General features: G+C 39.7%; 2 protein-coding genes across 8 annotated transcripts in view; one reads left to right on the plus strand and one right to left on the minus strand.

The window, feature by feature from the left end:
- Positions 1–69: 69 nt before the first annotated feature.
- On the minus strand, positions 70–23,413 carry TRMT44 (tRNA methyltransferase 44 homolog). Its single transcript, XM_074822028.1, has 11 exons — positions 22,984–23,413; positions 19,488–19,605; positions 18,401–18,620; positions 14,840–14,908; positions 11,135–11,242; positions 9,631–9,702; positions 6,350–6,456; positions 5,512–5,695; positions 4,470–4,860; positions 2,935–3,051; positions 70–521 (listed from the first exon to the last, which is right to left on the minus strand). The coding sequence occupies exons 1-11, from the start codon at positions 23,411–23,413 to the stop codon at positions 286–288; spliced, it is 2,052 nt and encodes a 683-aa protein (XP_074678129.1). The 3' UTR covers positions 70–285.
- ACOX3 (acyl-CoA oxidase 3, pristanoyl) overlaps positions 23,369–25,075 on the plus strand; it is a 45,275-nt gene continuing 43,568 nt past the window's right edge. For 3 of the 7 annotated variants that reach the window (XM_074822024.1, XM_074822025.1, XM_074822023.1), the window contains exon 1: positions 23,508–23,876. The gene's annotated coding sequence lies outside the window, so the exon portion shown is untranslated. The other 4 variants (XM_074822021.1, XM_074822020.1, XM_074822022.1 and 1 more) reach the window with 4 other exon arrangements.

Genomic DNA, 25,075 nt, shown 5'->3' on the forward strand with positions numbered 1-25,075 from the left:
TATCCTAGGAAATTAAGTTTTTTAACTTTTCTACTTATACAAATACACATTAGACAAGCCATGACAAAATCCAAAAGTATATACATACTTTACTATACCTTTTCCATGTTGATAAAGAAATTAAAGAATTAAAAATACAGGAGAACTTGTAAACCAACCAGAAAATAAGATGCACAGGAATAAAGAAAAACCCTCCATATTGTACAGATCTTCATGTACTAGGCAGTCCCGAAGTCAATCACAGATTCAGTTATGTACACAAGCTTAAACATAAGTGGCAGCATTTTATTGCTGTATATGTTTTTTCTTTTTAATAATCTGAGACTGCCTTAGCTCCTCAGTCCCATGAGCATATGGGCAAGATTCAGAAGGCAAAGAACAACCATCAGGATGATGAATGAAAAACCAACAGAGACGTGTTTTAAATGCTTCAGCTGAAAAGCGTCGTTTCACTTCAGGCTTAGTTTTCGTTGATGGTTTCTCTTTTCTCCAGTCACGAATATGAACTCTCCCATTTAGAACTAAGATTTAAAAACAAACAAAAATGCAAGCTGTTAATAGACAGCTATGGGAATTATACTGGAAAAAATGCATACTGACATTCCGTGAATAATGTTCCGTTCTACAAATGGATCACTCAGGCAAAACCAAATGTGTCATTTGTACAGACATAGAAAGGAGTGCAAAACAAACCAAGATAATACAGACACAGTCTAAAGAAGAATTGATTGATTTCCCTGTGAGATGTTTTACTGGGATGCTGAATAGTTTGAGGCACCTTTGTATCATCTTCGTAGAGGTTTGTTTGCTTGTTTTAAATGTAGCGGTTAGGATCATTTAGACTAAGACTAAAATCCTCTGAATTTAGATTGCAAGTCCTGACAAAGAAGCCTCAAGAACTTGTGTTCGAAACTTTATTACTCCACACTTAAAATGTGATTACCAGCAAAAATCTAGTAAGTCTTCTACTACTTTCACTACACAGAACTGCTCTTGCAAAGACAATGGTTCACTGACCCAAAAATTCATATGAATCAACAATGAATTATCATTGGTTAATAAGATTCAGCACTTTGGGTTTTTTTTAAATTAATTTGCTGTGTTAGGACCATAAACTGCACACACATTTGTGAACCTCTGTCAACTCCTTAAATGTGTAAACAAAACCAAATAAAAGAAAGTTAGTAAGAGAGAAAGAAAAGATGTAGATGAAAAACAAGAGTGAAAATAAGAACAATCTGCCACTTCCAAGTTGCCCTGCTTTATTTTCATATTCTGCTTCAATCATACCTTCTGTATCACACACTTTTAGCTTGGAATAGTTAACTGATACCATTCTGCATTCTGATAATTGCTATCCAAAAGGTAACTAGTCCAGTGAAAGCTTAATACCATACATTCAGGCCTGGATGAATTCATCCCTCCAGGTTTCCCTGTGATACACAAATAGATCTGAACTCATATAAAGCCAATCCAGAAGTGGGTTCAGCAGAGCTTTAAAATCTCTCTCAAAAGATACAGAAAAATTAGCAGATATACTATTTATGATCAAGCTTTTTTTTTTTTTTCTAGAAAATCCGTCCTGTGTTGGACAAGATGCCTGATCAAAAGAAACTGCCACAGATTGGTTACTCTAAGCCCCTTCATTTTTGCATGTGTGTGTGTATCCATCTGTTTTCTGTGTCCTTAAAAGACTTCAGTAAAGATGACAAGAGCTGTAGCCATGTTCTTCTCTGTCCTCTTTGCCATGTGCAATGTCCTTACAGTCACCCGCTCAGAAGTCCCTTGTTATGGTGACATGCCACTGAAGGAAAGAATCAAATGGTCTCTACTGAAGCCCCAGGGAGTTTACATAGGCTGTAAATTACGAAGAAAGATCTGGCCTTAATCCTAGTCTTTATTCAGAGATAATGTGCAGACAGCATCCATGCCAAATTAAAATGCTCATTCTATGTAGCAGGTTGTAAATCTATTCCACCTATCCCTAATTACAGGGAATCAAATTCAGACACATAATGAATGCAGTGTAAGCAACTCTTTTCAATGGATGGTAATTCAAAAGGATTTTAGGATGGCTTCACATTTTATAATTGTCAAGTGTACAGAAATCCTTAGTGGACACTAAACTTGGCTAAATTAACCACTGGAAGCAACTAGGTTACATAGGATTATTTGCCATGGATTAGTTGACCAACAGTTTACAGCTCATGCAGAACTGTTGGGACACAAGAAGTTAACACACTTTCAGATTTGAAGCAGCGTATTACTGCAAAGCTACACCTTACTTTTGCAAAACTCCACACTGACAAAAAAACCCCCAAAACACATAAAACATACCACCACCACATTACAACAGGAAAAAACCAAAACACAGCTATCAACAAACCCAGCCAACCACAGAAATTTGCTACTGAGTTCCTTCTGCCATGCTACCACATGCCATGCTACCACAGGCTACATAAACATATCAAGCCTCACAGTTACAGGTTCTTATGGAGACTAGTTTTAACTTGTGTCAGCATTTACACTTTGGAGCTTGGTAAGGCCAGACTAAGTCTCAGTTAAATGCTTTATTGATCTTGCTCTGCATTTAACGGCCCCAAAATTATCAATAATTTATAAGAAAAATAAGAATTCTCCAAGTCAAACAATAGCATCAGATTAGCCACTTTAACTAAAGGGTTGCCTTTTCAGATACAATCCGTCTAGAACACTGCTGATAGATGCCTTACCAGTTTCATTCAAAAGAGTTTTACTAACAGTATCTTGGAGCAATAGGCACATAGAGAATATTCTGTTTTCCACAAAGGTATAGAAAGCAGTTAAAAAAACCCATGACCATAGTAATTTTTCAGTTGAGTTTAAGTGCATATAGAGAAGATAAAATAGATTCTTAAAAGAAAAACAAAACAAAACCCAAACCCCCTTCTTTACCTTCAAATACTTGATGATTGTTCTTGAGTAGTGTCTGCAGGCCTCCATATTCACTCTTTAGCCTTTTTAAAGTCTCTTTATTTAAGTGTTCCGCTACTTCTTTCAAGGAAAGGCTTTCTGCAATAAATAATGATATAGGTATTAAAAATGTATATATATAAAATCCTAAGAAAATTTATCTTCTATGTAAGTTAATGATTATGAGCAGAATCTATGAATTATCTACCAGTACTGCAGAAACTTTGTACTCCCACTATCATGCATGATATATATTTTATATGTATATTGTCTGTAAAATAGCACCTTCATTCTACAGGACTCAAGTCAGAATTTCCACAGTAAGACACATTTTTTATTTTCTCTGCTTTTTTTACAGTAGCATATAACCCTCATTGTGATAAGCACTAATTACATGCATGAGGTTAAGAGAGCAGATAGAATGACTCAAGCGATCTCCTGTAACAGTAATATATGACAAACTACAGCAAGTAAATAAAAATGCACAGAAGAAAATGGAAAGATGATAGTAGTGAGAACTGTTCTTTTTCTTCCTCAGACTAAACTAAAAGCTCCTAATCGTGTCATAATCAAAAGGACTTCAAACCACTTCTTACACAATTCTTACAGAATTATAGCTAATTATTATGTGACTACCCAAAAAGAAACCTAATATTCTTCCCAAGTAGATGTAGAGTGTTCTGTTTGGTAAATGGGGAGGACTTCTGGGTTTGGTTTGGTTTTTTTAGTAAAAATTGATTCTGTCCTAGTATTTAAGTGTAGAGGGAAAAAACTCCACACCAATTTCAGAATATTCTTATATGCCTTATTTGCCTCCTAGTGTGCAATAAAATATAGCAAAAGAAAAAGCCTTTGATTGCTACTATACTGTTCTTGGTATTTCCTAAAATCTATTTAACTTACTAAATTTACAAACATGTAAGTTCATTGGGAAAGACATCCTCTACTGATGCCTTAAGCAACAAGTAGAAATACACCTCCTGTTTCACCTTTGAAGGCCACCCTGATATGATTGGTCCGTGTTTGCTTAACATGTATCAAACCTTCAGAACAAGCAGACACTGGGCTCAGAGAACCTGGAGTATTGCAGTCAGAACCAGGCAAAACCAGCAACCATACAGAACAAAAACAAGCGTGTAGGTTAACCCCACACTGTGCTTGCCCCAGAGGAGAGTTCAACTAAAGGACACCCCTGAAGATCACCAAAGACCCCCAGGAACGACCCTAAGAGACTTAAAGCGCATATGTAATTAGGATGTGAATATTACAATTAGTTCCAGGAAAAAGAATATGTGTAACTATTCCCAGAAATCTAATGCATATGTAAATTGTTGAGCAGTATAAACTTTGTCGGCATGCATGTGTGCCAGAGCGATCCCCAGTGCATCCAGCACTGTATTAAAGAATGTCTGCCTTCTAAAACTTCAAAATAAGTCTTAGAGGGTTCTTTTGCGACCAAACTTACAGTTACACTACCAGGAAAAGCAAAAGATAATGTAAAGGAAAGACGGTCTCACCTCCTTGATTCCAGGTATTTGTATTTCCAGCATGTGTATTAGAACATGATTTCTGTGGGGTTGCATTTAACAGTAGGTTTGCCACATTGAGAACCACATCATCTACAAAATCACGAGGGAGGGAAGCACAATTTCTGATCTGTTCTACTTTTTCTCTGGGTTGAAATCCAGGCATCCAAGTTGTACCAGCAATCTCAGTCTCATTTTCCCGAAGTTCTGAACCTGCTTGTTCCCATACACCATCAGAGCGATCCTTATGATTAAATCCAACTCTTCTGTCACATGCGACCACAGCACAGGTCTGACGATTATTAATATACTGTGTTATTTGTTTGTCAATCAGAGCACATTCAGTGGGTGGATAGGTCCTTTTTTTCCCAATAAGGCTTACCTATTGTAGTAGAAACAGGTAAATTACTATTTATACAGAGTCCCACGCTTAAACATAGTCACCCATCCTGCACATGTCTTACGCAGGCTTCTAAATTCACCTACAGGAGATATTCAAACTCAATGCTCATTAACATCTGAGGGTTTTTTAATTTTAGTTGTTGAATATTGGTGCCACAGAAGAAATCCAACAATCAAACCATAATCCATCACGCCATACAAGCACAGAGCAAGCAAGATTGCTCCTGACCCTCAGATCACATACAAAATAAGGTGGACACCTCTTCCTACTCTGAGAACATTTTACTTTGGATTTCATGGGACATGAAAACCAGCAAAATTAAGTACAAATAATCAACACGGGCAGGTGGAAAAATTAAGGCAAAAAATGGGTTTTCAGTTTTCCACCCTATAGTGTGGCATAAGAAATAATCATAAAACCTTCCATTGTTTCTTGTCTTTAGGATTGTACCTATGATATTAAGAGTACAATACCCAAGAAAACAATTATTTTTAGTCTCTCTTCAGAGCATATTGTCTCAAGTAACGAGACTGCAGTCTGATCTTAAAACAATAATAACGAACAAATATCCATGTACTTCAGACAGCTAGCAGCTTAAAAAAAAAAAAGCCCTACACAGTCCAAAATTACCCTTTTTGTCGATGGAATTCTAAGACAGTCTTCTTCCACATGAAAGCCACATACAAATCCCACTTGGGCAACAAAATCAAGATATTCTCTGTACTGAGTTTTTTTGCTTTGTCTTCGGCTGTATTTTCCATGGAAATCAAAGAAGCAACATGGTAGCACAAAGTAGCAACATGAATAGGAAGACCTACAAGGATAATAAAACTGCTGAATGGAAAGTTATTTCAGAGAACACACAAATTTAACAAATAACCCATCAGATACCAAATATACAAGCAATATACAACCCAAATACAAGCAATAATAGAAATTTTTATTAAGTGACAGAGCTTCATGAAATAATATTTATATGTTCCTCTTTCAGCAGATCTATTAGCATAATCAAAAATACTGTTTCACAAAGTATTTGCTATAGCAAATTACCGTGCCAACTTTGTTTACAGGACCCAATCTCTAGATATTAAACTACTGTAGCTGGCTGTGAAGAACACAACAGTTCAAGGAAAGGCAAAATCAACAACAATTTTATTTTAAAAAAACTCAACAACAACAAAAAAAAAATCAAACAACAGATTCACATTTAAAGAATAAAAATAATTCTGGTTATTGAACTCTAAAAGCAAAATGCTGTACTGAATTGTATGAGAAAGTAAATACTATGTTTGTGCTTGTCCACAGAAGAGAATATTTTTAAAAAATAATCAATTGGCATCAAAAGCAGCAAGTCCTGCAAGAACAGCGGGTGTGGCTGCAAAAGTGACAGTTTTCACCAAGACTGCTGATTTGGTTTTTTGGGTTTTTTTTAATTCCTTCCCCCTCACTCCCCTCCTTCTGGAAATACCTAGCTGCAATTACAGGTATCCATGGTGTTAATTCATCTGAATGGTTTCCTATGAGCCAGTCAGTATCTGGAAAGAGATGACTGTCACCTGGCAATATCGTAGATTCCTAAAAAAGCAAAGATACATTAAGTGAATTTTATTACAGGTTTCTTTAAATGCATTTTTTTTGTTAATAAAGCAACAATATAAAAATCATACAAGCTGACAAATACAAGGTGAATGAGAAGCGCAGACACCAGCAACATTTTCCTCAATCTGCACTTTTGCCAGGTAGTAATTTTTTATAGCTATGAAGTATTAATTTAACAACAGCTACCCACAAAATATTGGTCAAAGAGCAGAATAACAATTTTTATTAAAGTATCTGGCACCCTAAATATTTGTAAACAAGTATCATACAATGGATTATGATTTCTTGCTGTTCTTCTGTCACGTGTATGTCTGGACTCAATTTTTCAGAAAGCCACTTAATTTGCTATGTCTCACAGTCCTAGGACTCGTACAGCAATTAATCAGAACACAGCTTCACTACCATCTCCTCTTCTTTCATGGACTCTTCCCAAATCAAATCCTAAAACACAGAACACCACTCTTCACACCGTATCGTTCATGTATTATAAACCCAGCCTAACACTTTCCCTCTTTTCTATGCTGCCATTCCATTCCCTTCCAAGTTGGGTCAGGATTACCTTATAATACATGCAAAATCAGGAGCAAAATAGGAAACAATAGGTTAGAGAAAGAAGGCTTCTTTGGTGGCTTTTAGAATAGTATTTTGCCTCATGGAAATTCAATTATCATGGATTGAGAAGACATCATCACAGAAGCCTTCCCACCACAATATTGACTGACAGAATAGTTATTAGTCTCAAGAATACCCTATCCTGATATTCTTAAAAAAAACCCAAAACCCCCCAAAAAAACCCAACCACCAAACAGGATGAATTTTTCATATACGTTAAATTTTAAAAGTTCTAGAGTGCCTTTAATGTTTGTCTTACACACACATTTTCTTACCTTAAACTAAGTTCAGCAAAGAAAGTATTTAAAGATGTTGATACCTCGGAAGTTCATACTCTTCTCTAAGAACATGTATGAATCTTAAAATAATTATTGGGCAGATTTGAAAAAAGTTTTAAATTTGAGCCTCTACAAACCTTTAGGAAAAGCCCTGAAAATGATACCCACACTCTCTTTTTATAGACAAAATGCATGTTTTTATGAAGTCAAAATTCACATGTATATGCAAAGTAGTATCTGTGTAGGAATTAAAAAACCAAACCACACTTACTAGGAAATTTCAGAAATCTCAGACTACCTCCATTACATTCCAATTCTCTTCAGAAAGCACTGTGTTAGGTGTTTTAAGTATTATTGTTCAATTTAAATACTACATCTCTGACCATTTTTAGATATGTATATACATTTCTAGATAATATATGTATCGAATTTCTTTTTGGCATGTTAGTAGATGTTAAACAAAGTGTTTGATAAGTGTTTTCTTGTGGTTGATTAAACAAGTTACTCCTACGTTACATTCCAATTTTGATCATTCAATTTAGGCATAGCATGAATTGTCTGTGCCACATTCCACATTTTGACAGTCACCCATAATCAAATTTGTATTCACCATGTCTGACAGCAGTTTGGCAATGCAGAGTGCCACCTGTTACATTTATTTATATTGTTAGTATTGGCACTGAATGTCACAGATGGCAATATTCATCCTGCAACTCATGCTTTAAGATCAAAACAAAATTAGCTTCGAGGGTAACAAAAGGCTGTGAGCAGGTGCTTTCTCCTTCTGTGGCTCCAGGAGCCTTGAAAATCATTTCACCCTTCCTGTTCATTATATAACTCCTTCCTACATAAATCAGTACTTTCCTTATATGCACATTTTGGGTATTTTTATTGTTTCTGACTGCCTGTTTCTGTTCACAGTGAATGATTCTTTTCTTTTTGTCTTTTTAAAAAACCAAATAAAACCCATCCTTCACTATTTTGATCCCTCATGCTGCAGAGAGGGACAGCTCAGAAGCTTCCCTATGAGTCAAGAAATCTGAGAAACTGTAAGCAGCCAGACCTTAATACGAAATGAATGTACAAAATTCAAAGATTTCCACAATACAGAAATGTGGGCAGAAAAAGGAATATATATATAACATGAAGGAAAAGAGAAGATGCTGTTTGGTATGAGCAGAAGTGACTTAATGTAGTACAACAGGAATGAAGGAGTACCACAGCTTGATGTTTTGGATTGTTTCTTGAAGTCTTTCAGTAAGATCTGGTTGTAGACTGCAGCAAAGAAATCTGGCAGTTTTGGCAATCTGCACCCAAAATGGCATGATGGCAAAGAGAAGGCTGCACAAGACTGTGGAACCTCCACCTCCCATCTGTGAAAACCGCTCCTCTTTTGTTGACTTAATGTAAGTAGTTAGCATTCAAAGATATGTTAAATTAACTTTTAAACCAAACTGCTAGAGGGTAACTACAGGTGGAAAATTCTTCTAATATATCGGAAGCTGACAATTTTTGAGAGAACAGAGTGAGAAGTTTTAGGAGTGTAGAGAACAAGAAATCAGTAATACCTCACTTCTAAAGGGCACCTGCTCATCAGTGCCACACTTTAACAAGTATCAGACCAAGAACAGCTGGAGTTAAAAGTGAATGTTTCTGTGCTCAAATTGTTCCTGTCCTCATAAAAATGCTAATGTAAAACTTGAAATATAATCCTTCTTTCAGATTCATTTTCCTGTTCATTTTTTTGAAGGCTATTACTGCAATTATTTACCACGAGGTCAGTACAGCAGGATTGGCTCCTGTGAGGTTCAAGAATTTTATCCCCAAAACAGCAGGTAGCACTAGAAGGTCAGAATCACTTTCAAGAATAAAAGTACTCACAACTTTGGATACTAATATCTTTTATGAGGTACAGTGGTGCAAACAAAGCTGCTTAATATTGATCTTCAGTAAAATCAAAAATTGTTTCAATTATGTGCATGTCTGTACACACAGTAGGAAATCACACTAGTCTTCTCAGATGGAAAATATGTAAGATGCAAAATGCAAGAGTATGATACAGCATTGCTCTCATAATTCCCTTTACAACTTTACAGTCCCATAAGACATATGGGTGGCATCATACCAAACCCATAGATCACTTTAGATAACTGTCTGTAACCTGGTATGTTTGATTACATTTGTATCAACACAACTTGGAAGCAATGAACAAATGAATAGAGTTACAAATCAGCAAGATTGACATACATTTGCAAAATACCTCTAAATGAGTTTCTGGTCCATACATGTCCCATATTTTTCTTCTCCTTACATCAATTCCTCTACCTGAATGCTGAAATATTTGAACAACAAAAAGTATCATTTTTAAGTACCACTTTTAGCAGAAATTGTCAAACAAACTCACTAAATGTACATATTAACACTGCTTATTTCATACATACTAAAATTTAGACACATAATGAAACATGACTTCACCATTTCAGGCAGAAGCTGAATACTTTTAATCCCTTCTTTCCCTTCTGAATATGAAGGGAAAGACTAGGAAACATTAAGAATGTATCTGGTTTGAAATTTTACCTGGGCATACCTATTGAGACTGCTCTTGAAAATCTGGATCTTTACCACAGTAAAAGTTGACATACTGTTTTTTGTTTGTTTTTAAAATATCAAAACCTTTCATAAGGCAAGTATTACTGTAGCACCCACAGGGCTCAGAGAAAAGTGCTATTCTAAGCAGTCCTTGCTGGAGAAACGCCTTTCAACTACAGAAGTCAATTAGGCTGCTGGAGTCCAAACACACTTTTCCCTGTATGAACTGATGGAAAGAGGAAATAGGACCAGAAACTAAAGCAAGAAATAAAGACTGCATAAAGAATAGTATTTGAACTTCAAGAACCCTGTGCAGAACTAATGAAAATCAATTACGAAAAAAGTCTCATAAAATTCTCACACACATGATTTTTTGATGGGCAATGTTTGTCAGTGCTACAGCAGTGATGACCTAATGATGTACGCAAAGAAATGCCTACAGGGAAAATAGCATCTTGTATTAGATCAAATTTTTCTGGTCACACAAGGCTAGAGAGCTTGTGATAGGAGAACCTGGGACATTTTCTCCCCCACACAATGACATCTATTGATCTAACAGAGGATACTAATTTCCTCTACAAATATTACCATGTTCTCCTGAAAGTGGAAAGTACAATTTTCTGAAACAGAAAGACCCAACTTCACTGGGTTTTGTTGAATCTCACTGAACTTTTGTTGTTGTTTCAGAAACTATGCTTGAAGAAACTGAATTTTGCTGTTACCGCATTTTTACTCCCAAAAGCACAGTATGTTCTAAGGCATTTTCACAATTAAGAAATCCCAAGATTGTTTTTAAAGTTCACTTTCAATAAAATTAAGCTCATGAAAAATATCTTGTGAGAAAGAATCCCTATGATTCTAATATTCCCCATTCCTTTTTCCTTTGTCTACAGCATCACTAAATGACACCATCACTTTTTCTTTTCCATCTTAGTTTCGTACCTCACAAAAATAGCCTTGAATTGAAATGAATTGCACTAATAAAAATAGGTAAATAAGTCAAAGGTTTCTAAAGCTCTGCTAGGATTTTCTCCTGGTAGAGTGACAAAATTCTATTTTAGCAACATGGATTAACTAAATTCTGGATATTTGCATGCCAGATAAAAGGAAAGCATAACAAAAATATTGACTATCTCTGGTTTTTAATTATTATTTTAAAAAAACACTCTATTTACCCCTTCATTGTTCAGTATATGAACCAGTAAACCATTTCCACATCCAAGATCTACAAATGACTGTTTCTTGGTCAACCCTTTTTCCTTTCTCTCTTCTTCCCATAGAATCTAAGACAAGAAGAGAAAACATTTTAGACTTCTGCTCTCAAGTTTCCCTGTAAGAAAGCAACAAAGGTTATTGGAAATGAAAGGAGAAAGCTGGGAGAGAATGCAGATGTGACAGAAGACATCCAGTGTACTCACAAAGTAACTTGCAAGGAGAAAATAAAACCAACACAAAACCCACTAAAACTGTTTATGGAGAGTGGCAGGAATTATGTTGCAAAATATCAATCATTTTCTAAGTGCTAAGCACATCCTCCATTCTCTTCTGAGTCCCTGGAAGTTGAAATTAATCAAGACTATACAACCCTGGACTAGACTGAGCATAAATGTGACATATGCTGCTAAAACAAAGGGTGAAACAGATGAACAGAGGAAGCAAGGGAAGTAGCAAGCAAACTTCAACAGTGTCTCTGCAAGTAACACCATGGAAGCATTTATATTCACTGTATTAAAGAAAGAATTGGTGGCAGAGCTGAAAATAAAAACCAAAATGTTATCAGTTGGCTATATATTAGTATACGTACCATCACTTTCTACTGAACAATGTGTAACTCACCTAGCAACGGTCAGCTGCCCCAAATTCTACATCAGCTAAAGGGACCCCAAAACTTTTAGCCCAATTCTAGCCCCTGCTCTGTACATATATAGTTACTTCTACAGTTATGCAATTCATAATTAGTTAATAATTGGATGTTTGTCTGTGTCAAATTGTTCGTAAACAAGAAACTGTTTGTAAAGAGGACGTCTCAAACAACTTGAGTGGGGCGCCCTGTGGGGGAGAAGTGGAGCAAGCTCTGTGGAGGTGGGGCAGTGGGCCGTTTCTCTCCCCCTCCCTCCTGTTGTTGCCCAGAGACAGAACTTCCCTAACTGCGCAGGTACAAGCCAGAGAAAATGAGAACCTTCTGGAACAACCTACTGTGCATGCACAAGAAAGACTCTATAAAGGCAACACCCCACATGTGTCTTGGTCAACCCGCCACCTACGGACCAAGCTGGCTACTCTGTGACAACGTGGGATCCAAGGGTGGCAATTTCACCTTTTCCTATCCCCTCCCCCTCTTTTTCCTTTTTCCACTCTCTCTCTTTCTTACATATATTCGTAAGTTTTGTAGGAATTGAATTGCGATCGGTTGATCATTGACAGGTTATTAGGAAAATAGTCTCATCACCAAAGTGCCTTTATTCATTCCCGGCATGGTTATAAGTTGATTGTTGCCAAATTGTCTCCATTCCCTTACTAAAAGTGGTCAGTTAATAAAGTCACCAGCACAGTTGTTCCTCTGAGTCATTGTGGTGACTTAGCCCGCCCTGCGGCTGTGCCGAGCAGAGACCGGCTCTCCCACCGGCACGCAGGTTCTTGGGGAATTCAAAAGATTCACCCCCCTTGTAACCCACTGCGTGGGATGAGACAGTCTGCAGGCATGGGATGAGACAGTCTGCAGGCATGGATTAGTCGCTATCACTGTCAAACTTTTTCCTTCAGTGAGAAGCTACAGAGCACACATTCATCAACTCTGCACGCTTGGTTTTTACTATGACTAACAAAAATCCTCAAGAGTATTTAACTATGAAAATTAAGATTTGTAACATTGCTACTTGTTAATTTGACAATTTTGGTAGGGGGAAAGAAGCTGCAGATAACCCATGAGATTATCAGGCTGTGTCTACATTTTTAAATGTACCAATCATTGCATTTTGCACTCTAGGCTGTATCCCAGAAATCCCTAATCACCTCCTACACAGATCACACTCATCCTCCCTTTCTTGCTGAGTTTCTCATGATGCAAACTGAATAGCTACTTCTTTGGGCATGTGCCTGAACAGCAGGTGACCTTTCATATGACTGCAGAGTAAAATGAGGTCAGGTGTAGATGCCGTAAATCCATAAAAATTTAACACTGGACCTACCTTCTCTTAACCAGCTGTTTAATGTACTTCTAAATAGCGAGTTATTATATACCATCATATATAGACCCAGAAATTTTGCAAGGAGGCTCGGTTATTAATACCATACTTTAAGCTTTCATATATATATATAAAAGCCAGTTATTGGATGACTTTAGTAACTTTTTGAAAACTACTGCTATGTCAGCTAAAACACATTATCACTGTAAACCAACACTTGTGCATAAAAATTCTGTCATTACAGAATTTTCTTGTGGCTACAACTAATTTTCCAATTTTCAACATCTAATATCATCACAGTGCTAAAAATGGTAAAGATAAGTCTTTTATATAACCCCTTCCACACGCCAGTATCGTAGACTAGAACAGTTCAGTTGGAAGGGACCTGCACCAACCATCTAGTCCAACAGTCTGACCACTTCATCATGATCGTTCCTCTGATGTAAAAAGTTCTGTCACACCAATGTGACAATCAAGATTTTGAGAGTAGCCTAGGTCAGTCAGGCTTCCTCAGACAATTCTTAAAATCTTCATGGGAAAAGAAACCGGGCTTCTAAGTTTAAACAGTCAATTATCAAAATAAATTAGTCCTCAATGAGTTCTGTAAAGGAGCTAACTTACTTACAAATACTGATTTAGAAAAGCTGCAAGAGGTATCTACATTATACTTCAAGGCAGACATGTTCTTGCCACACTCTGGATAGCAGTCAAAAATATTTGATGTGCCTACATAATGACAAATTTTGATGCTGTTTAAAAGCCTGAAGTTTCTAGTGGCTGCAGGTCGCAGAATTTTCACAGATTCTTAAGTAGGTAGGTGACTTAGAAAACTGCACCAAGCATTTATCTGCACTCCTAGCAGCTACAGTTGGCCTTACTGCATTTGAAGATGGGATTTGAGCTGAACTTTTATCAGGGAAAGGCACAGCAGTGAAAAACCTTTAACATAAAATTAAGAGATAGAAATATGTATAAAACAATAGCTTCTGATCTCCAAATTGGTCCATCTAACCAGTATTTTTCTGACACATCAGTGCTTTTCACTTCATCATTTAAAAAAAACCCAAACCAAACTATCTTGTCTGTGTAGGTCATAAATTTCCTGTGACAGAGAACTGCAAATCTTTCTATCATATCTTCACAGAGAAGTCTTAGTATCCCTCTAAACTTAATTTTCATTGTTATTGTGCTGATCTTTGTGGTACAGGGTAGTACGAAAACACAAATCAACTTATTTTCCCTTTGCTTTGTCACATTATTTTTTTTTCCAATCCTGTTATAAAATGCCTACCTCCTGTAATCACTTATTATACAGGAATCCCTGAAATGCTGTTGAGAGTACTACGAACAAAGATCATAATACAAACACAACTTGAATAGTGTTATAGGCATGAATTCCACTTTCGGTTTAAGTTATGCTTGAAAACATTGTAATAAGAACTTTGCCTCTCTACTTAAATGAGAGCAAAAGAAAAAAAAAAACCCAAACAAAAAACCCCACCCCAAAATGCAGAAAACCCACAGAATTTCTCCTGCTGCCTTCCTTTTGCCTTGTAGGCCTGTAATAACTGCAGGTCATTCTATTTTAAAAAAATGCAACAACTACAAAATGAAAATACTCATTTTTCTTTAGAGAGGTTCTATTATTACAAAATAGATCCTTATAGAATATTATCAGGCAAAGCAGTTACCTACCAGCAAGTAAGTGGCAATGGCAACATCTTCATAAACAAATTTCTCAGGATCTGTCACTTCAGGCCATACCTTCAGAAAAAAAAAATTAAGAAAAATTATTTTCTGCACTATCTGAAATTACTTCAAAAAGTGCTCAGAGCAATCTGGACACTCATCCACTTCCAACAGGTTTCTGTAAATCACGAATTTTGCATTTTAACCTAATTAAAAACATACACAAAGAATATAAATAAAGACAGTTTGATATTATGAGTCACACATAAGAATCATGGAGTAAAGAATGTGTGCTGTCATCCAATCAATAAAGTTTCCAAGAGCATTACGGCTCCATATGTGCAGGTCACAACAAGCAAACTGCTTCATCTGTTCTGTCACAAAGCATGCATCCTTTTGCTTAACTCTCTCAGAGGAAAATGCTTATATTATTCCTGTTATGTGCAACATTGATAACATATTTGTAAATTTATTTTCACAATGTAACAGGCATAGAATTATCAAGAATCAAAATCTGAAGTAGGAAGACAAAGTGGAAGTATTATCCCTATTTTGTAAATAAGTGAAACAAAGATTAAAATACAAGTCTACTGCAGAGCTAAAGACTGAACCATTACCTTACCCACAAGTCCCATTTTCCTCTCATGTATGTATCAGCACAGAAATATCAACAGTAAATCCTATCAACATTTTCACAGTATGTTTTACAAAAGCATTTACCAATTTTTTTGCTTGTGGCTAAAGTCTGGTGCATAAGGATACAGGCGGTACCTGATACAGTGGTTGTCCATCTAATCATTATTTTTCTGCTTGTGGCTAGAGTCTGGTGTATAAAGATACAGTAATTACTTCACACAGCACTTAAGATCATAGAACCATAGAATGGTTTGGGTTGGAAGGGACCTTAAAGATGATCTAGTTCCAACCCCCCTGCCATGGGCAGGGACACCTTCCACTAGACCAAGTTGCTCAAAGCCTCATCCCACCTGGCCTTGAACACTACCAGAGAGGGGCCATCCACAACCTCTCTGGACAACCTGTTCCAGTGTCTCACCACCATCACAGTAAAGAATTTCTTCCTTGTATCTAACCTAAATCTACCCTCTTTCTGTTTAAAATCATTACCCGTCGTTCTATCACCACGGCCCCCGATCAAGAGTCCCTCCCCACCTTTCCTGTAGCCCCTTTAAGTACTGGAAGGCCACTATAAGGTCTCCCCGGAGCCTTCTCTTCTCCAGACTGAACAACCCCAACTCTCTCAGCCTGTCCTCATAGGGGAGGTGCTCCAGCCCCCCAATCATCTTCATGGCCTCCTCTGGACCCACTTGAGCAGGTCCAGGTCCTTCTGATGTTGGGGGCCCCAGAGCTGGACACAGCACTGCAGGTGGGGTCTCACGAGAATGGAGTAGAGGGCAAGAATCCTTTCCCTCAACCTGCTGGCCACACTTCTCTTGATGCAGCCCAGGATACCGTTGGCTTTCTGGGCTGTGAGCGCACATTGCTGGCTCACAGTCAGTTTTCCATCCACTAATACCCCCAAGTCCTTCTCCTTGGGGCTACTCTCAATCCACTCATCGCCCAGCCTGTATTTGTGTTTGGGATTGCCCCAACCCATGTGCAGGACCTTGCACTTGGCCTTGTTGAATTTCATGAGGTTTGCACAGGCCCACCTCTCAAGCCTGTCAAGGTCCCTCTGGATGGCACATCCCTTCCTTCCAGCGTGTCAACCGCACCACACAGCTTGGTGTCATCTGTGAACTCACTGAGGGTGCACTCAATCCCACTGTCCATGTCGCCGACAAAGATGTTAAACAGCACCAGTCCCAGTACCGACCCCTGAGGAACACCACTCGTCACTGCTCTCCACTCGGACATCAAGCCACTGACTGCAATTCTTTGCGTGTGACCATCCAGCCAATTCCATATCCACTGAGTGTTCCATCCATCAAATCCATGTCTCTCCAATTTAGAGACAGGGATGTCATGCAGGACAGTGTCAAATGCTTTGGACAAGTCCAGGTAGGTGATGTCAGTTGCTCTTTGCTTATCCACCAACGCTGTAATCCCATCACAGAAGGCCAATGAACTTGTCAGGCACAATTTGCCCTTAGTGAAGCCATGTTGGCTGCCACCAATCAGCTTCTTATCTTACACATGCCCCAGCATAGTTTCCAGGTGGATCCACTCCGTGATCTTGCCAGGCACAGAGGTGACACTGACTGGACTGTAGTTCCCTGGGTCTTCCTTTTTTCTCTTTTTAAAAATGGGGGTTATGTTTCCCCTTTTCCAGTCAGTGGGAACTTCACTGGACTGCCACAACTTCTCAGATAGGATGGATAGTGGCTTAGCCACTTCATCTGCCAGTTCCCTCAGGACTCAGGGATATGTCCCATCAGGTCCCGTGGACTTGTGCACCTTCAGGTTCTTCAGCTGGTCTCGAACGTGATCTTCTCCTACAGTGGGCAGTTCTTCATCCTCCCAGACCCCACCTTCGCCTTCTGCATCTTGGGTGGTGTGGCTGGAGCCCTTGCCGGTGGAGACTGAGGCAGGAGAGTCAGTCAGTGCCTCATCCTTCTCCATATCCCAGGTGACCATCTCTCCCTTTTCCTTCTGGAGAGGGCCCACACTTTCCTGTCATCTTTTTATCACCCACATACCTGTAAAAGCTTTTTTTATTACCCTTCAGGTTCCTGTACAGATTAATTCTACCAGGGCTTTGGCCTTCCTAACCTGATCCCTGGACAGTTTCTCTGTATTCCTCCCAGGCTCTCTGCCCTTGCTTCCACCCTCTGTAGACTTCCTTTTTGTGTTTGAGCTTTTCCAGGAGCTCCTTGTTCATCCACGCACACCTCCTGGTGTTCTTAACTAACTTCCTCTTTATCAGGATGCATCGCTCCTGAGCTTGAAGGAGGTGATCCTTGAACATTAACCAGCTTCCTTGGGCCCCCTCTTCCCTCTAGGGCCTTATTCTACATTACCCTGTGCACAAACAGATCCCCGAAAAGGCCAAAGTCTGCTCTCCTGAAGTCCAGGGTAGCAGGCTTGATGATCACTGTCATTTTTCAGGATCTCCAGAATAAAACAATATTAGAACATTGCTCCTCTAACTCAAACACAGATCAATATAGCATTCAAATTTAAGAAGGGTAAGAGGAAATTTAACCCACTTGCTAACCAGAGCTGTTGCCAGACTCTTTCAGGTTTTGGAGAAGGAGGTGCTTTACTTATGCCTTCTAGTGTGGATGACTTAGTATTTACATCCACAGCCCTACTGCTTAGTTCCTCTCAGAAGACATACATTCTGGAAAATACCTAACTCCTCCAGATATTTAGTGTGAATTTGGTTCCAAATCTTGCTTCTCTACTTGCTCTTCCAAATATACATTGGTTTTTTTTTCCCAAATACACAGAAAAAAAGCCCCAAAACACAAACCCATAAAACGTGTATTTCAATTAAATTGCTTCTTCTATTAAAAAAAGAATTTAGCAAAAGAAGCAGTTTCACTAAACAAACAACAAAAAATATATGGGAAAGCATATTATTACTGCATTTTTCGCTAAACTTACCTTTACCATCTCTTTGTATTTGTCTTTAAGGTCTTGGTAAACCTTGCTGTATTTTGCTACAGAAATGAGTGAAAGTGTACTTTTAAATTCACTGGGCTTTTGCTCCACAGACCATTTAGCCAGTTTGGACAAAAGTTCATTTCCAAGCCATGCTAGCTTGGGGTATGCAATTCCATCTGAAAACCAATCTTCTGGAAATGGAACTAGAATAGACACAGACCTTTAAAAATAAAACAAAAACTTCATATAAATACAGTGTATTTCATTATTTCAGATACCTCAAAGAGAGACAGAGCAATGATTAAGTGAAGAAAATCAGCAAATCAAACACAGGTATAAAAACAGACTGGAGAATAAGGAACTATATAACACACAAAACCAAAAGGAAAATAAAACAGTGAAGTAACTGAATAATGAAAGTCTCCCCTGAATTTTATTAGACAGCTCATTATCTGCCAATTCAAACACTGTACATGAGTCCATGCTGCATTTAACACAATGACTGAAGACTCACATATGATGAACAACCTGATTTAGCAAGATATCCAAACACTAACTAGTAAAAGTGAATTCGTTGAATTCATGAAAACAACGGGAAAATATATCTGTTGGCACATTTCATTATTTCATAATCTCTAACTTTATGCAGGTTTCATTAGAGCTATGCCCTCAGATGCTCAGGATCGAGCTGCAATGGTCTACATTTCAATGACTGAAGCTCAGTAGGTTCACAGCAATTCCAGTTTGACCCTCAACCTTACTAACACCCACAGAACCTGACCTCTCCCACAGGCATAGCTAGTTCCTCGTTACCAAAATACACATACTTACTTTTGTACTTTACTTACCACACACATGTACATTTAATGTATACATTCAAAGCTGAAACAGATTTGGTTTGTGTTGTTTTGGGTATTGTAGATGTTTCTTTTAACTGAACACTATGCACTAAGATCACACCACTACTGTCATTTAGTAATCAAGCAGGAAATTACACAAACCAAATCTTGTAGATACCAATACTAAAACATGGTGTGATCCTTACAAGAACTCAGGGTTTGCTTCCTCTCTCACTCCCAGCACTTACCATTCTTCCCCTTTTATGTGTGTAAGTTGAATTTGATAAATATTGCACTTTTTAATCTGGTATTTTCCTTCACTGTTTTCATCCAAAGGCAGAAAGGTCACAGTTCCATTGAAAACATCTGAAAAGATATGTGAACAATGATATGTTATTCCATGGTGCAAACCATCCTGGTTATCACCACAACAAACTTTTGTCTCCTTATTATGTTAAGTGCAAACTCGTGAAGCAAGACCTAGGTCAACACAGGAAGAACCACAATGCCAAGAAGAGATCCATTTCTTGGTGTGCCTGACATCTGAAACTGCTGAACTGTTTGAATTCCCAAAATTTAGCATTTTGCTACATGTTTCCAAAACATCTAAGGCTGACCAGTAAGACTGTTCATTTTCTTTAAACGTAACTATTTTAATAAAGTAAAAGATGGACAATCAGATTTTTCTAGCACAAAGCTGCTGTTTTCCCCTTCCCCAAACACACTCCAAATTAACAGCATCACCCCAGTATTAAACAAACAACCAGTGCAATATTAAAAAATAATATTATTAGTGTCTATCCATTTTGCCATGTTCAAAGACAGGATCTATTGCGTGATTATAATTAAGTAGAGCTACGTTTCCCTTTTAGTGTCATGCAGCTTTCTCAATTAGTGTTCCTGGACTGAGCACTGTTAAAAAATGCATTATCTATCCCTAAATTCATACCTCTTAACTGAAGGGAGACTGCCTGAGAAGACCTGGTTTTAGGTGAAGGTGCATGTATTGTGTTAATATATTAAGTTATTGTTGCATTTAAGGTAATGAATTAATTTGGTAAGAGATGAACCCCCTTGTGTTCTAGCTGGTCCTCAGAGATTAGAGGGGCTAGGGGTGGCTGGACTTATCTCTCAATACGTGTGCCAATTATGGCCATAACTTTAGGCCTGACACCAGATGCATGAACAGCCCATATGCAGTAGGTCCGGTTGCATTCAAGAGAAGCAGTCAGGTTCACGAATAGTATGGTTTATTCTTATGCAACATCTACAGATTCTTGAGATTGCCTACGATAAATGCACAAACTGCAGGTTGGTTATACAGCACTACACACAAAAAACCCCGATTGTGATCACACACACTTAATTCTCAGGAAATCACTCGGCATAGCCGAGGGCCCGTATTTTACCAAAAGGCGTCCCTTCTGGGGGGGGACAAGGAGCACAAACCTGTCAATCTGTCCCTCCGATTTGGTATCAGATTATCATCCCTCCAAGTTAGATACAAACTCAGGCTAGTATTTATCTAAGTATGTGTGAGTGGGTGGGACTGTGGCCAAGCCATTGTTTCTTGAGTAACGACACAGCACATTCCTTGGTGCAAGGTGTGCACTGTTTTTGTGGGAAAAGAGGAAGAATGAGAGATAAGGTCCGCAGAGCGTACTGCAAAACAGTCCTTGAGAGAAGGGGAAGAGCAGAACATAAATCTGTATAGTCATGTCAAATGATCCTTGAGAAAAGTAGAAGAATGGGACTGCGCGGTCTCCACCTCGCTTTGCATTCCTCCTTGGTGCCATGGCAACACTGGATCTCCATCCCATCCTGTGTTTGTTCTGGGCACCATGTATTAAGGAAATGTGTGTTTTGCAGATTTTTTGCTGTTTCGCTTTTCCCACACTTCCAACAGTTATATTCAGCAACCATGATACTGATCTTAATAGTATCTATCACCTGTGGAATAGAACATTCATCTCCAGTGATATTTCAAACATTAAAGATTCTGGAAAAGTTGAGATGGGCTGTGACACAGCTGGCAACGCACTCCAGTGCTTCTACCGTATTTCAAGAAGATGTTCTGCAACTTTTGCCACATTTCATTCTCTTGTATCAATCATGTGTGTACCATAATTAACTCCTACACAGTAAAAACAGAGGAGTGTGTCCTTTTGAAATAAGTTACAACTAAAGAGAGAGGCGCCTGCAGTGAAATACAAATGGCACAATAAAGCCTAGTACTAACACGCTACCGATTTTTTTTAAAATCTTAGTATCTTAATTTATTCCCTATATCTTTCCGATAAACTAACTCTGAAAGCATTTACTATATTCCTTATGGCATATGATACATACGCATTAGTACTTTATAATGTGTATATATATTACTTTATAATGTATACAAATTGCAAAAAATCTTTTTAGCTATTGTTTATCTAGGGTGATTTCTTCAGAATAACTTACTGAGGTTTTTTCTTTTGAAAATGGTTTTTCAATTACCATCAAAACAAACAGTCTGATAACTGCAAATCTTCAAACTAAGAATGCCATATTGGCTAAGTAATCAAAGTTCAATGGACTCCAAAATTTTCTGAGTGTGACAGGAAAGAGTAATTAGCAATAGAGCAAACACCAAGTCTTGCTATCTTGGCCCATCCTTAGCTGATCCCCCAGCATTTTTTTATTTTAAACATATCAATTAAAAAAATTATTCTTCTAGGCTTTTTCTTACAGATAGGCTCCCTAGATGTAGCTCAGGAACATCTTAACATCAAAAGAAAAAATAAAACTGCAACATATACTTTTTTTTTGAAGGCATGAGAGTAAGAATTATAGGCCACAAGAGCATCCTAAATCAGCTGTCCCCCATAAATGACTACAGGTCCTTTTGAATTGTAAGCTTGTTTCTAGAATTCTGAGTCTTTTCAAAACATTACTATTAGAATTTAATCCATATCAACACTTTTCCCAAAATTTATTGTAAAAAGCTTCAACCTCTACACTAATTTCTGTATCTTAGTAGGATTTACTGCAGAATATTACCATCATGCAACGTAAAAAACCCCAAACAAGTCCAGCTTCATTTTTAAGCAATAGTAAACAATAAGAAAGTTGACACAAACAGTTCAAATTGGCCAGGCAGGTGCCACAGCTGCCTATTTCTTTTCATTAACTCCGCATTTGCAGAGGACACTGTCACTCCTTACAAACCCGTAATTAGGTTTGCATTACAAGCAGCCTTTTTGTGTGGGCAGCTTAGGACAAGAGCTTGCACCATGACAGCCCTTCTTGCCTCTTGTTTTCAAAGACAAAAAGATTAGTAATTTTCTATACCTTTTCCTCAGGAGCAGGGTGCCTGGCTTCCCTAAGAGCTTTTCCCATCTCAGCGGTACCTACACGTGAGCCATTAGCTCTTCCCCTACTGTGCCTTCCTAAGGTTGATATGGGCTTGTTTAACCCAGAGTTCTACAGGTGTTTGCTCTCTGTAATTTGTATTTCAACTGCTGACACTTCCTAGCGCAAGAACAGCAACAACAAAAAAGAAGCACGCCATAAGGACAAAAAGCCATCTGCACTCCCACAAGTAGGAAAAAGTGGTATTTGTCCCGTTTGCGAGTCTCGGATGGGACAGGCCTGCAGCAGACCCAGCAGCCCCCATAGGCCGCGCTCCGGCGGCCGCCCCCGCCGCCCCCGCGCTGGGGCCCGGCACCCCGCCCTCCCTCAGCGCCCGGGAGCCGGGCTCCCGCTCACCTCGGACCGCCAGCTCCTTCGTCGGCGGGGCGGGCGGGCCGCCGGGCCGCCCCCGGGGCAGCAGCGTCCTCAGCACGGCGCGGAGCTCGGAGCCGCGGCCCGGCCCGCCCCAGGGCGTGAGGGGCGGCGGCAGGCGCTGCCCCGCCGGCAGCTGGCCGCGCACCTCCCTCCAGAGCCGGCCCAGCTCCGCGGCGCCGGCAGACGCCGCCCGCCCCTCCCGCCCCCCGCCGCCCCCCACGGTGGCGAGGGGGGGAAGAGACGCCTCGCCGCCCTCCCCGAGAGGCACAGGCCCCTCCGCCTCAACGGCGGCGCCGCACAGCCGCCTGTTGGCCACTTGCGGCTTCTCCAGCCAGACGCGCACCGCCGCCCAGAAGCCGTGAGGCAGCGCGGCGCCGCCATCCCGCACGACCGCCGTCCCCACCGAGCCCATAGCGGCCCCGGCGCAGGGGGAGGAGCCGGAGCGCGTCGCAGGCTGCTCCCGTCAGTTCCTGAGGCGGGAACGGCGGCGGCCGCAGGTAGGTACCGCGTCCCTTCACCCCGGGCCGGGGCTATGGAGCGCCCCCGGTGCGGCCGCGGTCAAGGGCAGGCGGGTGGGAAGCGCCTCCTGTCAGCCCTCCCCGGGGAGCCGCACCTGCCGCCGTGTGGGGCGCGGGGAGAAGCTGCTGCCGTGCCGTGCTGCCGCTGAAAAACACGGGGTACCGTCTGTCCCAGGAGCAAGTACAGGCTGGAGGATTTTTGCCGAATTTATGGCTTTTGGTTGAGGAAGGTCTGTGTCGTTGTGACAGCGGCTGCGGTACCTCGGCGTAGGAACGCCTTTCTGAAAGCAGACTCAAAACTGGGAACGCTGACTGACAGGCCCCCTGCTGCCCGACGCTTCAAGGAGACAAATCTAGGTACATTTTTTGGAGTAAAAGTACATTACGTAGCCTTTTCTTTCTTTTTTTTTTTTTTTTTTTTTTTTTCCCCTCCGAGCAGAAACGAGGCCCAGCCCTGAATGTAGGTAGTACAAATAGCGGTTGTGCAATGAAACTTCAAAGGACTCTTAAAGAAGTGGTTTTCTTCCCTGCCTTTAACCTTTCCAGTTTTGTCTTTCTCTGGAAAGCTGCCATCACCAGTTTTTTTATTTTCTAGCGGCTCTGCGTTTGCCAGTAACGGTATTTCTGACAGAATAAGGGTATGATATCATTGTTCTTGATGGGTACCAAGTGTCTGAGCTGTTTCATTGTTATGCAAGATAATCGACAATAATACACTGAAAACTGAAATATTCCTTCATGATTTGCGTACAATTGTTGTTCAGTTATGAGTTAGAATTACTAGCAGGAGCACCTTCCACACAAAAAGGTTTTCAACTCAGCATTTCTCAGTGAAACTGCAGCAGTTCTCAGCAAGTTGAAAATAACATGCGTTATGTTTTACTGCCACATCCACACACAGATTTTAAAACCTCACTGCAAGGCTGAAATTAACATTGAGATTCTTTAGGGCAGTCCTTTGTTACTTCCCTACTGTAACTGCCTGTTTTGGTTTCCTAATTAGTTTTGAAACTGCTTGGAATCGAATTATATTAGAACATTGTGTGAAGACAGAGAAATTGCAATTTTTTTGAGGTACCGGATCTTTTTTAATGAGTGCTCAAGTTTTTGCTTTTGAGCAACCTCATTGATTTGCAATGTGAATAAAGTTAGATGCAATAACTGCAATATTTTGATGTCAATTTTTTTCTGTTTTGAGCCAGAAGCCTTGAACTTCTACCTGATTTACCTGTTTTCCAGTTAGAAGAGTAATGTCTGTTTACTTGGTTTACAGGCTTGGGGGGGAGTGGCTGGAGAGCTGCCAGTCAGAGAGGGACCTGGGGGTGTTGATTGACAGCCAGCTGAACATGAGCCAGCAGTGTGCCCAGGTGGCCAAGAAGGCCAGTGGCATCCTGGCCTGTATCAGAAATAGCGTGGCCAGCAGGGACAGGGAAGGGATCTTACCCCTGTACTCGGCACTGGTGAGGCCGCACCTCGATTCCTGTGTTCAGTTTTGGGCCCCTCACTACAAAAAGGACATTGAATTACTCGAGCGTGTCTAGAGAAGGGCAACGAAG

This window comes from Strix aluco, chromosome 4 (assembly GCF_031877795.1).
Source record: "Strix aluco isolate bStrAlu1 chromosome 4, bStrAlu1.hap1, whole genome shotgun sequence".
NCBI classification, from domain to species: domain Eukaryota; kingdom Metazoa; phylum Chordata; class Aves; order Strigiformes; family Strigidae; genus Strix; species Strix aluco.